The sequence below is a fragment of the Archocentrus centrarchus genome, chromosome 17 (genome assembly GCF_007364275.1).
Source record: "Archocentrus centrarchus isolate MPI-CPG fArcCen1 chromosome 17, fArcCen1, whole genome shotgun sequence".
Taxonomy (NCBI): Eukaryota; Metazoa; Chordata; class Actinopteri; order Cichliformes; family Cichlidae; genus Archocentrus; species Archocentrus centrarchus.
The window spans coordinates 16161935-16176357 of record NC_044362.1 but is presented as its reverse complement, the minus strand read 5'-3'; the positions used below and the strand labels follow the sequence as shown (position 1 = coordinate 16176357).

Below are 14423 nucleotides of genomic sequence, written 5' to 3'. Positions count from 1 at the left end.
TCATATCTTTAAAAAGCTATTTAACCTGATATTTCCAAATAACATTATATTGGCTTTATTCAAATTTAATGATAATTTGTTTTTAGCAAGCCAAATCTTCAATCAATAGATTTCTGTAGCCATCTCTTACCCTGGGGGATGCCACACAAATTGTTCATACATAAGTAGCAATGATCATCCAACTTCTAAGGCAATGTGTTTTGTTGTTCTGTTACCATCTAACATATATATATTCTTGCCACTAAATTTTGTGATGTTGCATAGGATATGATGGGCAGAAGGGTTTGAAAGGAGATATAGGCCCACCTGGCCATGGACAGAAAGGATCGAAAGGTGTTCAGGGTCCTCCAGGTATGCCAGGCCTAGCTGGACCAAGAGGCCCCTATGGTCTCCCTGGAGATCCTGGAACCAATGGATGGCCAGGACAGAAAGGTCAGTTGATGGTCTGTCTAATTAGTAATCTTATTGCTTGATTATTTGAAACCACATAAATGTTTTATTTTTTTCTTCAGTATAAAATTCAACGAGTCAGTTTAGCCCAAAACTCCATCACTTATCTCATTTATACTCAAGAGCTATCTGGCAGTCAGCATGTTTTTTGAATCTGTGAGCCTTAGTCTACGCATATTAAAGTAAGGCTTTCCCTTCAACTTATGTAGGTGAAAGGGGGTATCCAGGCAGGGCTGGAGCCAGAGGTTTCCCAGGTCGCCCTGGACCTCCTGGACCAAGAGGTAAACAGGGTGAGAGGGGTGTTATTGGTCACCCAGGTAACACAGGATATCCAGGTCCACCTGGTAATAGAGGTAAGTCTGTATGTGTATCATGTCTCTGCTATACCCCTAACCTAACCTAACCTAACCTAACCTAACCTAACCTAACCTAACCTAACCTAACATAACATAACATAAACTAACCTTGTTCAGTATCTTGGCCTATTGTTTTTTAACAGTAATGATAATCATAATAATAACAATAACAAAATATTTTATTAAAAAACAGAAAATTATCATTAGTTGTAATTAGCAAATATATTAACCCATATGAATTTACTATTCCAGTTCAAGACAAATGATTAGCAAAATACAGACAATAAATTCGTATGAGTCAGGGAATTTGTTGTTATGTGGAATGAGTTCTATTAAATCTAAACATGGACAATTAGAAATATAAATATGCTATAAGATCCTTTTTGTCCTCCACACTGAAACTGGCAAGAGTCATTATTGGAGATTTTAACTTTCACATTGATGATACGTCAGATAAACATGCTGAAAAATTTATCAATCTGATGGAATCTTTCGATTTGACTCAATATGTGTGTAGCCCTCCACATAACAAAGGACATGTTTTAGATCTTGTTTTTACTCTTGGTTTACATATTGATTGTCTTTATTCTGAGTATATTTTTATTTCTGATCATGTTTGTGTTCTTTTTAATTTGTCTCTTAATTTTGATTGTCTATCTGTTCCACATGTGTTTTGTTCATGTATTTTTAATAATTTTTCTGCAGATAAATTTACTGCTGCTTTTAATCATGAGGAGGTTTTTACTTCAAATGATGTAAATATTTTAGTAGACTCTTTTAACAATCAGTGTCTCTATTTTAGATAGAATAGCTCCTTTTAAAATGAGAAAGGGTTACAAATCCTCCCCTTGGATGAATGAATGACAGCATTCGCTTTTGTAAACAAACCTATTGGAAAGTGGAGCATCTGTGGAAAACAACAACGCTCCAAGTCCACCTAATTTGTTTAGAGGAACTTATATTTTCTTTTAATATAATTGACAGGTTACGTACATGGGTGGGCATTTTCGGTTCGGTTCAATTCAATTCAATTCAATTCAATTCAATTCAATTCAATTCAGTTCAGTTCAGTTCAGTTCAGTTCAGTTCAGTTCAGTTCAGTTCAGTTCAGTTCAGTTTAATTCAGTTTATATAGTGCCAAATCACAACAAACAGTTGCCTCAAAGTGCTTTGTATTGTAGGTAAAGACCCTATAATAATACAGAGAAAACCCAACAGTCAAACTGACCCCTTATGAGCAAGCATTTGGCGACAGTGGGAAGGAAAAACTCCCTTTTAACAAAAACCTCCTGCATAACCAGGCTTAGGGGGTGGCAGTCGTCTGCTGTGACCGGCTGGGGCTGAGGGGAGAGAGACAGGTCAAAAGACATGCTGTGGAAGAGAGCCAGACATTAATAATAACTGATGATAAAATACAGGGTGAAGTATAAATTCAGATTCAGATTCTGGAAACTTTATTATAGGGCAATTGAGGGCACACAGAGCAGCAATAACATAATAAATATAAAATCTAACTAAGAGTAAGATATAAATAACCAATAATACAATAAATATGTCACATCTGTAATCACAACCCAGATAGCATTCAATGCAAGTGAATTGTCCAAATAAGATATAAATGACTCAGCGTTAGAGGCATATACAAGTACAAGGTGATAATGAACTGAGCATTGGAAGTATATACAAGGTGGGTGCAAATTGCAGTGAGATACATGATGCAATAGGAATGTATGTGTGTGAGTAGCGGGAGCGTAGTAGAGTTCACAATATTCCATCTGATGTTATGGGATAATATTAAAATGGGGGAGCTATGAGTTGAGGAGCTGGATGGCTCTGGGTACGAAGGTTGCCCTTCTCCCCTGTCTTCCATGCCGGACAACGAAGCCGACGGCTGAATAAAGAACAATCCGGTGTGTTGAAGTGTAAATAAGGTGAATGAAAAGAAACAGTGCATTATGGGACCCCCCCCCCCAGCAGCTTTGGCCTATAGCAGCATAACTAATGGATGGTTCAGGGTCACCTGATCCAGCCCTAACTATAAGCTTTATCATCAATGAAAGTTTTAAGCCTAATCTTAGGCTGCAAGGCTACTTAATAAATCCCCCAAATGGTCTCATGTGACACCTATCTTGTCATCTCTACAATGGCTCCCCAAAAAGTTCAGATTCCAGTTTAAGATCTTGGCGATCACTTTCAGAGCTCTGCATGGCCAAATGCCTGTGTACATTAGTGAGCTCTTGCACCCATATATAATGCACAGACCACTCTATGTTGGTGGTTCCTCACTAAAAACTAAAGGGGACTGTGCATTTGAGGTTGCAGCAGCTAAACTTTGGAATGCACCACCATCTCATCTGAGCTCTGGACTCGATTGAATCTTTTAAAGAACAGCTCAAGACTCATTTGTACAGGCTTTCTTTTAACTAGTGGTTTGTGTGTGTTTAAGGGGTATAACTGTTTTCCTTTGATTGTTGTGAAGCACTTTGTGATTTTTATCTAGAAAAGTTCTATGTAAATAAATTTTACTTACTCACTTACTTGTTGGGTCCCATTGGCCTTGACCAAGTTGTTTCCAATAGTTCTAAAACAACCAGTCTGTATAAAAGCTATAGTCATTGGTGTAGATTTTGTTGATAGGAGGTGATGCAATGAATCAGGGGACTGTTGGGGTGCTTCCCCAGGAAATTTCCGGTATTATGCACTGAAATGTATGTACTGATTGTACCATTTCTGAGTAATGCTGGAAATGTCTGTATGTATGTAAAACACAAAGGTAAACTTTGTGGAGAAGGCTGTCTTCTATATTGCTTTCAAATAATTGTTCTCAGCTTTTTTCATTCAATATTATCGTTGCTGAACCAACACACAGAGACATGAATTTCGCTTCTGTAGTGATGGTCAGAGTTTTGTGAGTTGACCGTTATGTCTGATATCAGGCTATTTTTATGTGTGACAAATGAATTTAAAGCAATGTATGAACTCCAGTTCAGATATGTTTAAGCACATGATCAGAGCTTTTTGCATATTCAAAAAGTCTCACATATCTGTGTTTTGTATTTTGGAATCATTTACATATCAACTATGCTTTGACACTGACTAAGAAAAAGAAACAGATGCAAACTAGCAAAAATTGTTCGAAACTTAAAAAAAGTGGCTGACGTGTTTCAGATTTTCACTGCACTGTTAGCTAACCAGCTACAAGGATAAATGAAGAAGGCACCATTTGTAGTCTTTTTCTTTAAGCTATTTTATTGCACTTTTTGTTGTCTTTATGAAAGAGGAAAAACAAGCATTTCATCTCAACTGTGTTGTCTGTTCAGGTTTACGTGGACCCCCTGGAGATCCGGGAGTGCCACTGATGAATTTAATGAAAGGTCCACCAGGTCGTCCAGGACAGAAAGGGCTACCAGGCGAGCCTGGACTCAAAGGCAATGGAGTTTTAATTTAACCGGCATAAGTCTTTATAAAATTATTTTATTCTTCTTTGGTAGAAGAGGATTGTTACAGGTGGTGTAGATCATAGACCTAAATATTTAGCAATTTGTGGTGTCCTTTATAGGCTCAAAGGGCACACAGGGAATGCCAGGTGATTCAGGACCTGATGGAAGGCCTGGTCCACCTGGAATTAAGGGCATTCCTGGAGCTCCAGGCAGGGGAGGAAGAGCAGGACCTCCTGGAGACCCTGGGATTCAAGGTTTCACTGGACCCAGAGGATATCCTGGGAATGATGGCGATCAGGTACTGAGTTAACTTAATTTTTTTTCTTCACATTTTATGTCACAGCCATTTGTGCTTAGTTTATTACAGTTTATAGGTACAGTTTGTACCTAGTTTGTACCTAGAATCAGATGTAAAAACATCTGCCATTTAAATTCAGTAAATCTACAAATCATGCACTCTTTTTCTATCCTGTTTTCCACATTTGGCATATATACTGTTTTTTTAAAATAGTTCTGGATAGTTTATGTTGAAATGTTGGTGTCAAATTACTGGAAATCATTCTTGTATGTTACAGGGAGATCCGGGGCACACGGGATATTCAGGTAACCCAGGGAGACAAGGAGTTCCTGGTGCCAAGGGTGATTATGAATTTTTTTTGTCATTTTTTTTGTATATGCCTGTATTTTGTTGTTATAGCTGCATATCAGTCAACACAGTGGATGCTTGTTCATCATTCCATACACTGCTACCGCTTAGCCAGTCATGGGGAGTTGTTTCTTTTTTTTTTTTAATTTTTATTTGTTGTTTGAATGTAATTAACAGAATCAGGATTAGTCAATATTAGCAGTAGTGACAGTCAATCTGAGGATGCAATATCATTTTCTGTTATTGGTGTGTTAAATACATATTTCTCTGGTTGAAAAGTCAAATGCATGGTGTCCAGCGAAGTGGACATATTTGTAACTCCATGAAAAATAGGTTCATAAACAACATTTTAATTGCATTTTTTTTCTTGCCTAAAGAGAAATAAAAACATTCAGAAAAAAAAAATTGACCTTCATGCATGAAAGGGTTAACTGATATATGTTGTGAGAGCAGCTTGGATCAGTGCAATTAAAAAAAAAAAGATTTAACGACACTGTAAATGTAAATACAGTGAAGTATGAAACCTGATTTCTCAGCACAGAGATATTTCATTTGTTACATGTCTTATTCAGTTATCCAAATCTGTTCCAGGTGCTCCAGGACCATCTTATGGGCAACCAGGGCCACCTGGGCCCAAAGGACTGCCAGGAGAGGATGGCTTTGATGGTAAATTAAGAAAATAGCACAAAAAAAAGAGCAGAAAACCCAGTTCTTCAGACTGTGAAGATTAATTACTGCATCTTTGGTAACTTGTCCTACAGGATTGTATTGTATTGTTGTTTCCTTGACTAAATACAGTTAGTTTACATACTACTAAAAAAATGATGAACAATTTCTTTAGCACCTAGAGGGCTACCAGGAGACCCAGGTGACCCAGGACCCAGAGGAAGGCCAGGGCAACCAGGACAATCAGGCATTCCAGGGGAACCAGGAAGACTAGGAGGACGAGGTGATCTTCAATATAGGTTTCAGTTGAGAATTTTCTGGATATACTCCAGTAGTACTGTGTTCAAACTGATATTGCTAATGTTCACCAGACTCAGGAGAAAAATAACTTGCACCGCAGCTTTAGTTTTTGGGATGTATTCTGGAATCATTTACAGGTAACCATTGCAATTTGTTCTCACCAGAGGTGGCAAAAGTACTGACATTCTGTACTTAAGTAGAAGTACAAGTACTTATGTTAAAAAAATACTTTAGTAAAAGTCGAAGTACTGGTTCAACTTCTCTACTTAAGTAAAAGTAAAAAAGTACAGGCTCTGAATCGTACTCAAAGTAAGAAAGTAAAAGTAGTTCTTTGGAGGATGTTTCTACCTGCTATTTTTGTGTAAAACTAACCGAACCTCATTACATATTATTGTAATAATATAAAATAATATTACATGAGAATACAAACGTTATTCCAATCTAAATTTTAATCATAATGAATGCACTCAGCTTGAAACTGTTATGTAGGACACAAACTGTGAAAGGGAATTTAAACACAGCTCTATTCTCTGTGTCCTCCATAGTAGAGGGTGACTGTGCCTCCACCTAAACACCAACATGAGGATACTCAGGGGTTACAGTGGGATTCAGAAGGTGGAGGAACCCTAAGATCAGCTGTAGTGGTTCTGCATGGGGAGAAGAATCACAACTTTCTATTGTGAGCTGCAGTAAATGATGTTGGTGTGCAGGCTGTGATCAGCTGACCTGCTGCTGCTGCTCTGAGGTTTACTGCTCTGTGTGGATGAACTGAACTCACAAAGATGAAACCCAGTATTTCACAGCTCTCTGAGCTGATCTCCATCCCCTACACTGACAGCATACAGGCTGTAGAAATGTTGGATTCAGTGAATGAATCTCAGCATCAGCAGCTTTGATTCAAACTCATCTCTGCTGCACTGATGTAACCTGTAACTCTGACCATGAACACAAACACTGTGCACCAACACAGAGCTTTACTGTAAATACAGTACAACAAGCTAACCTAAACTGCAGTATTTTCATAGAATCTTTGAATTACACAACGTCAGCATACTTCAGTTTATTTTCCAGTCCTTACCTTTAATTCTAACCTCTCTTCTTCCTCTCCTGTCCTCTTTCTCCATCTCTGAGTGAACTTCTCTCTCTTTGCTCTCCCTGAAATACAGCAGCTCTTCTTTTAGCTAGCAGACACACTGTGTGACAAACTGCACACACTTTCTGTGTTTGCTGATATTTGTTGAGCATTTAGAAACGCTGCATTTACCTGCCACACGTTACTCCCTTCGTGCTCGCTCCTCTTCAGTAGCGCTAGCTAAGCTGTTTATGTGCCGCAGCGCAACTTACGGACTCGGTCCGGCCCGCTGTAACCCCTGATTATAGCGGTATAAATGATACATTAATTATATGGGTTTGCGTATTTAATCCCTTTGTACGAGATAAGCCCCGGTGATGGAGGATACGCCAGTACGATTGTCTCTTATGTGTTATTATTCCTCCGTTTAGGCTCAGATCGTTTGATGTTTGACGGCGCACTGACCGGAAACGCAAACTTCTCTCTGACGTGTTAAAAAGTAACGAGTCTGTTTGAAAATGTAAGAAGTAGAAAGTACAGATACTTGTGTAAAAATGTAGGGAGTAAAAGTAAAAAGTAGTCAGAAAAATAAATACTTAAGTAAAGTACAGATACCTGAAAAATCTACTTAAGTACAGTAACGAAGTATTTGTACTTCGTTACTTCCCACCTCTGGTTCTCACATACTATGTATTGTGTCAGCCAGATGGAAAACTGAATCTGAATGAAAATGAAAAAGCCACATTCAGTTTTCTAAAATCTTTTAGTATGTAATTTGGTTTATAATTTGGATTTGTTACGTTTTCATTTTGCTCCTTTAGCCATCAATTCAATCAATCATTTCTTCAGATTGACACTTCATTTTATTCCCTCAAATAATATTGATATGGTTCTTATGTATAAATACTTGTTTGAGCTCTATTGTATATGTGTATCTACAGGCTTTCCTGGACCACATGGCCCACAAGGTCGTCCAGGATTTCCAGGTCTTCCTGGTGATCAAGGAGGTGTGGGGTTACCAGGCCCACCTGGCCCATGTGGGCCATCAGGTGCAAACATAATAACCACTGAGTCTCCTGTCACTGAATAGGAATGTGTAAAGTATTTATACTGGCTTGTGGTATAGCAAAGCTGTTGCTTTAGTGTACTTTATGTTTGCATCAAAGCAGTTTTCAGTTTTTGCTGCCAAGAAAGTCAAAAATGCAAAAATTTAGATGTGAGCATATTATTTAAAAATGAAGTAAAACATCTGAAGGATGATATACATAGATTTGCTGAAAAACAAAATTAGCAAATCTATGTATATCATCCTTCAGATGTTTTCACTTTTAAATAATATGCCCACATCTAAATTCTTGATATACATAGATTTGCTGATTGTTTTTAAATCATGTGCAAGAATGTACTGTACAAGAAAAAGAAAAAACACACACATAAAAAATAATGATTATTTTGCTTGCTAAAAGGACCAAATAAGACAATTCTGACATCACACTGTGCTTGTTATTTTAGGACCCCCTGGACTGCCAGGTCTGGATGGACTGGATGGACTTACAGGTCCAAAAGGGATGAAGGGAGCAAGTGGTAAGAGCATTGTGTTATATAATATGACTACTATTTTTTATTATTATTTATTTATTTTTGTATGCCATGTAAACTAATTATGTATTTATTGTTGTTTGTAGTTTGTAGTTTTGTGTCAAACCTGTAGCATATTATTTACTGTTAAACATAATACTAGTAAAAAGTATAGTTACAAATTTTCTCAGCTACAATGTAATACTGTGTTTTATATGTACTCACTTATAATATAGGGATAGATATTCCTGGCCCTCGAGGACCAAATGGTTTTTCAGGAGTCAAAGGTGTCAGGGGATACCCAGGACCTCCAGGAACTACTATTCCTGGGCCTAAAGGCCAAAGGGGCCCACCAGGCAACACAGGTATCATGGCTGTTATTTGTAACAGTACATTTACTGTCTGTAAGTGACTAGATGCAGTCAGTGAAGTACTGTATGCAGTGCTAAAAATAAAGTGACCACTTCAGTTGTACCAGTCTCCACCAGTCTCTCAGTGGTATACAATTTTTAAAATTAGCTGACTGTCTATGTACCACCAGTTTAAAAAGTAATTTAACTCGAAAAAAGCATTTCCAGGAGAAAATGCACTGTGAATGCTGAAAGCTGACAGATTGGAGCTGACATGCCAAAAAATGTGTCAAAGAGCTGAAACTTGATTTGCTGAAAGAGATTTACCAGCTGAAGAAGACAAAAAAATTATGGAAGTTACAAACAAGAAAAGTAATAGCTCACATGTCCAGAAGAAGCTGAACGTTTTAATACCAGAACAATTTCTGTAGCACAAATGGTGCAGAAGTCATTAACAATCGCTTTGAAAGCATTCACAGTAATAAGTATTGCCTGCTTGGCATGGAAACCCAGGTTATATTGTGTTTTGCTTCCAGTACTCTATTTTAATGTGAAACATTGCTGGTTTGATCCTGGGAGGAAACACAAATCCCTTTGGAGTTGCATCAGGAAGAGCATTTGGCATTAAAAACTGCCAAATCAAATGTGGAGTTACCCACTATGGCGACCCTTGTGAATAAGGGAACAGCTGAAAGTAGCTTTTTTATGTTGTTGAGAATAGATTTCCATGTTTTTCCTTCAGGTCTTCCAGGCATTCCAGGTGAACCTGGTTTTCCTGGGAAAATCTGCCAAACACCTTTGCAGGGACCCACTGGAGATCAAGGATATGAAGGACCTACAGGTGTGTATGCCTACTTATGGTCATCTGTTTTCCTTTCTTTGCTTACTTTCCAATTTGGCCATTACCTTTTAACTGGATGCTTTTTTTGTGCATATGTAACTGTGTGTATGTTTGCCATTATATTTATTTATGCACACTATGCACACTAAGAATTTTGACTTTTTTTTTTTTTTTTTAGGTTCTCCTGGGGAACATGGGCTGCCAGGTGTTATCCCACCTTTCAATGGCTTTTTGTCCAGAGGAGATCCAGGACCAACTGGCCTCCATGGCTTACCAGGTGTTCAGGGAAGGAAGGGACTCCCAGGACCTCCTGGACTTTCCAACTACCAAGGCACAAGAGGACCAAAAGGTAAAATACAGTGGAAAATACACACCATCGGTAATTATACTCAATTATACTCAAAATGTTATCACACTTTCACAGGTGAGCATGGTCCTGCTGGACTAATGGGTCAACCAGGAGCCAAAGGTCAACGAGGTGTCCCTGGGCCCCAAGGCCACAAAGGAGAAATTGGCCCACGTGGATATAGGGGTGAGCAGTATTGTAGAGAGGAAACTAAGAAATACTAGACGTTGTTGTTCTTCTTTCTATAGTATTTTTTTTTCCAGGTATCAAAGGTCCCCCTGGTGACCCCAAATTTGGAAAAAAAGATGAGGCTCCCCCTGGACCTCCAGGACCTCCTGGTAGCTCAGGCTGTAAAGGACTCCAAGGTGACGTGGGTCCTCCTGGGTCTCCAGGATATAAAGGTGAAGCTAATGCAGTCTTTGGACGGTTATAGGTGTACATTTCTGTTCTGGGCCAGCACAAATAGACGACTGTGCAAAAGTCTTGATTCACCCTTTATTTCTTTAGATTTTGCTAGGAAAATGGGACATAGCTGTGGAAATGCAGCATTAAAAGCAAAACCAGATTTAGTATAATTCTAACAAAATTGAAAGTCAGTATTTAGTGAGACCACCTATTTCTTCAACACTGCCTGAACTTTCTTAGGCAGCTTTCTTGCAATTTCTATAATTCATCATCAGGAATAGTTCTCAAGGCTTCTTGAAGGACATTCAAACCTCTTCTTTGGATGTTGGCTGCCTTTTGTTCCATTCTCTGTCAAGATGATCCCACACTGCTTCAATAATGTTGAGGTCCCGGCTCCGTGGAGGCCAATCCATGACTGATAGTGTTCAGTTTTGTGTTTTTCTATCTAGGTTTGTTTTACTGAATTGGCAGTGTGTTTAGGAACATTCTGATGCTGAAAAATGAAGCCACTGCCAATCACACACTTTCCAGATGGTATTGCATGGTGGACTAGAATCTGATGTCATGCTTCTGCATTCATAATTCCATCAGTATTGACAAGATCCCCAACACCACTGGTTGAAATGCAGCCCCAAACCATGACAGAGCCTCCATTGTGTTTCACAGATGGCTGCAGACACTCACTGTCTTTCTCCTTAGTTCCTCTGTACAACCCAATGATAATTTGAACCAAATATTTCAAGGTTGGATTCATTACTTCATAAGACCTGTTGCCCCTGATTTTTAGTCAGGTTTTTGTGTAATTTGGCATACCTCAGCCTTTTCTGTCATGTGTGGCTGTGTGGCAGGGAGGGGTGGACCCAAATGCAGGACGCAAACAGAACTAAACTTAAAACTGCTTTATTTGCAGATAGCTCGAATGATACAAAACACAAAATACAAAAACTTGAAATCTCCACCAAAGCTAAAACAAAAGGCAGAACACCAAGCCTGGGAGAAATGGGAGGAAAAGCAAATAATTAAACTGGGGAAACACACAGCTAAGAGGGGGTAACATTGATAATGCCGCAACAAAGAACAGAGAAAACCTGAGGGATCAAATACACACAAGGAAATCAGGGAGAGTGGGAACAACAGGGAACAACAGGTGAAACAAATTAACCTAATGACACAGGGGAAGCAAAACTAAACACAAAGCACAGGGAACATGATACTTTCAAAATAAAACAGGAAGTGACTCACCATGATGCACACGCAGACTTAACAAAACACGAGGACTAGAAAACACAGAGGGAACCAAAATACCAAACACAAGGAACCCACCCCAAGGGCTGAGACACAGGGACACAGGAACACAGGTAAGACCAGGGAAACCAGCAAAGCATACAAATATCTAAATAACAGCACACCTACAGTAACCATAACAAACGGAGGATCTAAAATATAAGGAAAACTAAGAGAACACAACCACAAAAAAACAACAAACCGAACTTCACAAAAAGAACTCAAACACTGGGCCACTGGCCCAGGACCATGACATTTTTTCCCTCTTTCCCTTCCTTAAGAATAAACCATTTCTGATGAACTGAACCATAGATGACTCAACTGAAGGGCCAGAGGTATCTCTCAGGTCCTGTGTCAAGTCTTGGATGTGACTTTCAGATAGTGTTCATCTGCTGTAGATAGTTTTTAAGGCCTGCCACTTCACTTGTCCAGTTTCAACAGTTATTTTTAAGGACCCACTGCACAGCATGCTGCAGTTCGCCAAGTTTTCGGTGGTTCTTTGGGAGTCACCGTATTAGTGCAAAAACAGTGCCAGTTAAACTGTGTTATCTATGGCATTTTTTACATATTCAACTAAAGAAACTAGAATAAATTATATGGTTTTGCAATATGCTGTTAGTAATAAAGTGTTTAAAGATACAATTTAGATTTTGTTCTTTGCTAAGTTGTCTGCTATATGTAGGACAACACTGGTTCATCCCTTGAGTTAGGTGCCTTTTTATGCTTGAGTGATTCACAGGTCAGTGGCTTAACAAACAAACAACAGGCCTGGAGAACTAGTGCTCAGAACCCCTTTTAAAAATACAAGAAGGTATAGCTCATTGGAAGCAAGATATAAAGAAATGAGGGGTGGCCCAAGAATTTTTCTCAGTACTGTATGTGTTTGTTTTGATTACCCCGTGTGTCTGTATCTGTATACATGGACTGTATTTTCTCATTTGTTTGCATCTGTATGTTTTAGGAGAGAGGGGCCTTGCGGGGTCTGTGGGCCTTCCTGGCATAATAGGCCCTCCTGGTCATAAAGGTCCAGCTGGAGACCCAGGAGATGTTGGTTTACCTGGATTACCTGGACCTCAAGGTGGATAATCAAATTTCTTTTAGACGAGTCACTGAATTGGTGTGGAAAAGTCTAGATAAAATTTTGACCATTGACCTAAGTCTACAGATAGAATTATGGATTTCATATTTGCCCTTTTCTCACTTTGATGCTTTCTCCATGTAACACACATGCTCTTGGTTCATCTACTCTATCCTTCAGGTATCCCAGGCACATCTGGCGATCCAGGTGATCCAGGCCACAGAAGGATAATAAATGCTGGATTTCTGTTAGTTATACACAGCCAGTCAGTTCAGGTCCCAGAATGCCCAGCAGATACCACTCAGCTTTGGGTAGGATACAGTCTCATGTACCTGGAAGCCCAAGAAAAGGCCTACACACAGGATCTGGGTAAATGCAATATAAAGTGGTCATTTTGTGGATCTCTTGAAATGTGTTTATCCCCAGCATATAAGGATTTCAAAAAGCCTTTTATCATATATATGTTTTTTTTTTTTTAAATCCTTTTCCCCTGCAGGTCAGCCTGGCTCCTGCCTCCCTGTTTTCTCCACCATGCCATTCTCCTACTGCAACAAAGCTACCTGTTCTTATTCTAGTCGCAATGACAAATCCTACTGGCTCTCCACAACTGCTCCCATACCCATGATGCCACTATTTGGCCAGGATATTGTGGCCCATATCAGCCGCTGTGTAGTGTGTGAGACTATTTCACCTGTGGTGACTTTTCACAGCCAGAATCACACATTCCCTTCATGCCCACCTGGATGGAGGAGTTTATGGGTGGGGTACTCTTTCCTCTTGGTAAGTCTATTAACAAACAAACCAACAAAGAAAAACATTCTAGTGTGGTTGGAAAGAAAACTTTTGTCAACTCCCCTCACTGTGTACCTACTGGCTTGCTGTCTTTAGCACACAGGAGCAGGTAATAATGGTGGTGGTCAGTCACTGACTTCTACTGGTAGCTGCCTTAAGGATTTCCGAACTCATCCCTTCATTGAGTGCCAAGGTGCACGGGGTTCCTGTCACTACTTTGCCAACCTCTACAGTTTTTGGCTGACTACTGTGAGTCCAGCAGAGCAGTTTATCACCGCCAGTCCTGGCACCATCAAAGCAACTGACCAACAGCGACACAAGACCAGCCAGTGTAATGTCTGCCGCAGTCTAAGATAAGCATCGTGGTATTTAAATTACAATTATTATTATGTTTTTTTTTTACCCATTTATTGAAACCTTAGTCACATTATCACTCAGGGTTAAAGATGCATTGTATATTATGATGTTTGGTGACACTAAAAATAGACTAAAATAAATACTGTATAAATTTACCTCAACATTTGGACATTGAACTTTTCTTACTATCATTATTTTCACTTAGGTGCTGTATTTTTTTTTTAAATGCTAAAACAGCTACTTATGTGCTATGATTGTGCTGTAAACTTCAGGAGAAATATTCAGAGCTTTCCTTTTATAATGTTTAAGTTGTGTTTCTCCGTGATTAAAATATTTTTTAAAATTTTTAATATGAGTATATTTAGTCTTCCATGTTCCTGAAAATACAACCTACATGCAAAATAAAATAAAATAAAATAAAATAAAATAAAATAAAATAAAATAAAATAAAATAAAATCTTA

The 14423-nt window shown here is 38.8% G+C and overlaps 1 protein-coding gene across 1 annotated transcript in view; it reads left to right on the top strand.

The window, feature by feature from the left end:
- Positions 1 to 13961, top strand: part of LOC115795369 (collagen alpha-1(III) chain-like) — a 29753-nt gene extending 15792 nt beyond the window's left edge. The window contains exons 30-47 of the mRNA XM_030751237.1: positions 265 to 432; positions 660 to 803; positions 4127 to 4234; positions 4366 to 4544; positions 4822 to 4885; positions 5484 to 5558; positions 5734 to 5841; positions 7872 to 7979; positions 8443 to 8514; positions 8745 to 8873; positions 9601 to 9699; positions 9878 to 10048; positions 10124 to 10231; positions 10309 to 10446; positions 12696 to 12812; positions 12993 to 13181; positions 13309 to 13592; positions 13701 to 13961. Of these exons, the coding sequence (XP_030607097.1) occupies positions 265 to 432; positions 660 to 803; positions 4127 to 4234; positions 4366 to 4544; positions 4822 to 4885; positions 5484 to 5558; positions 5734 to 5841; positions 7872 to 7979; positions 8443 to 8514; positions 8745 to 8873; positions 9601 to 9699; positions 9878 to 10048; positions 10124 to 10231; positions 10309 to 10446; positions 12696 to 12812; positions 12993 to 13181; positions 13309 to 13592; positions 13701 to 13961 (2522 nt within the window). The remainder of the gene's footprint in view (positions 1 to 264; positions 433 to 659; positions 804 to 4126; positions 4235 to 4365; positions 4545 to 4821; positions 4886 to 5483; positions 5559 to 5733; positions 5842 to 7871; positions 7980 to 8442; positions 8515 to 8744; positions 8874 to 9600; positions 9700 to 9877; positions 10049 to 10123; positions 10232 to 10308; positions 10447 to 12695; positions 12813 to 12992; positions 13182 to 13308; positions 13593 to 13700) is intronic.
- Positions 13962 to 14423: the final 462 nt, after the last annotated feature.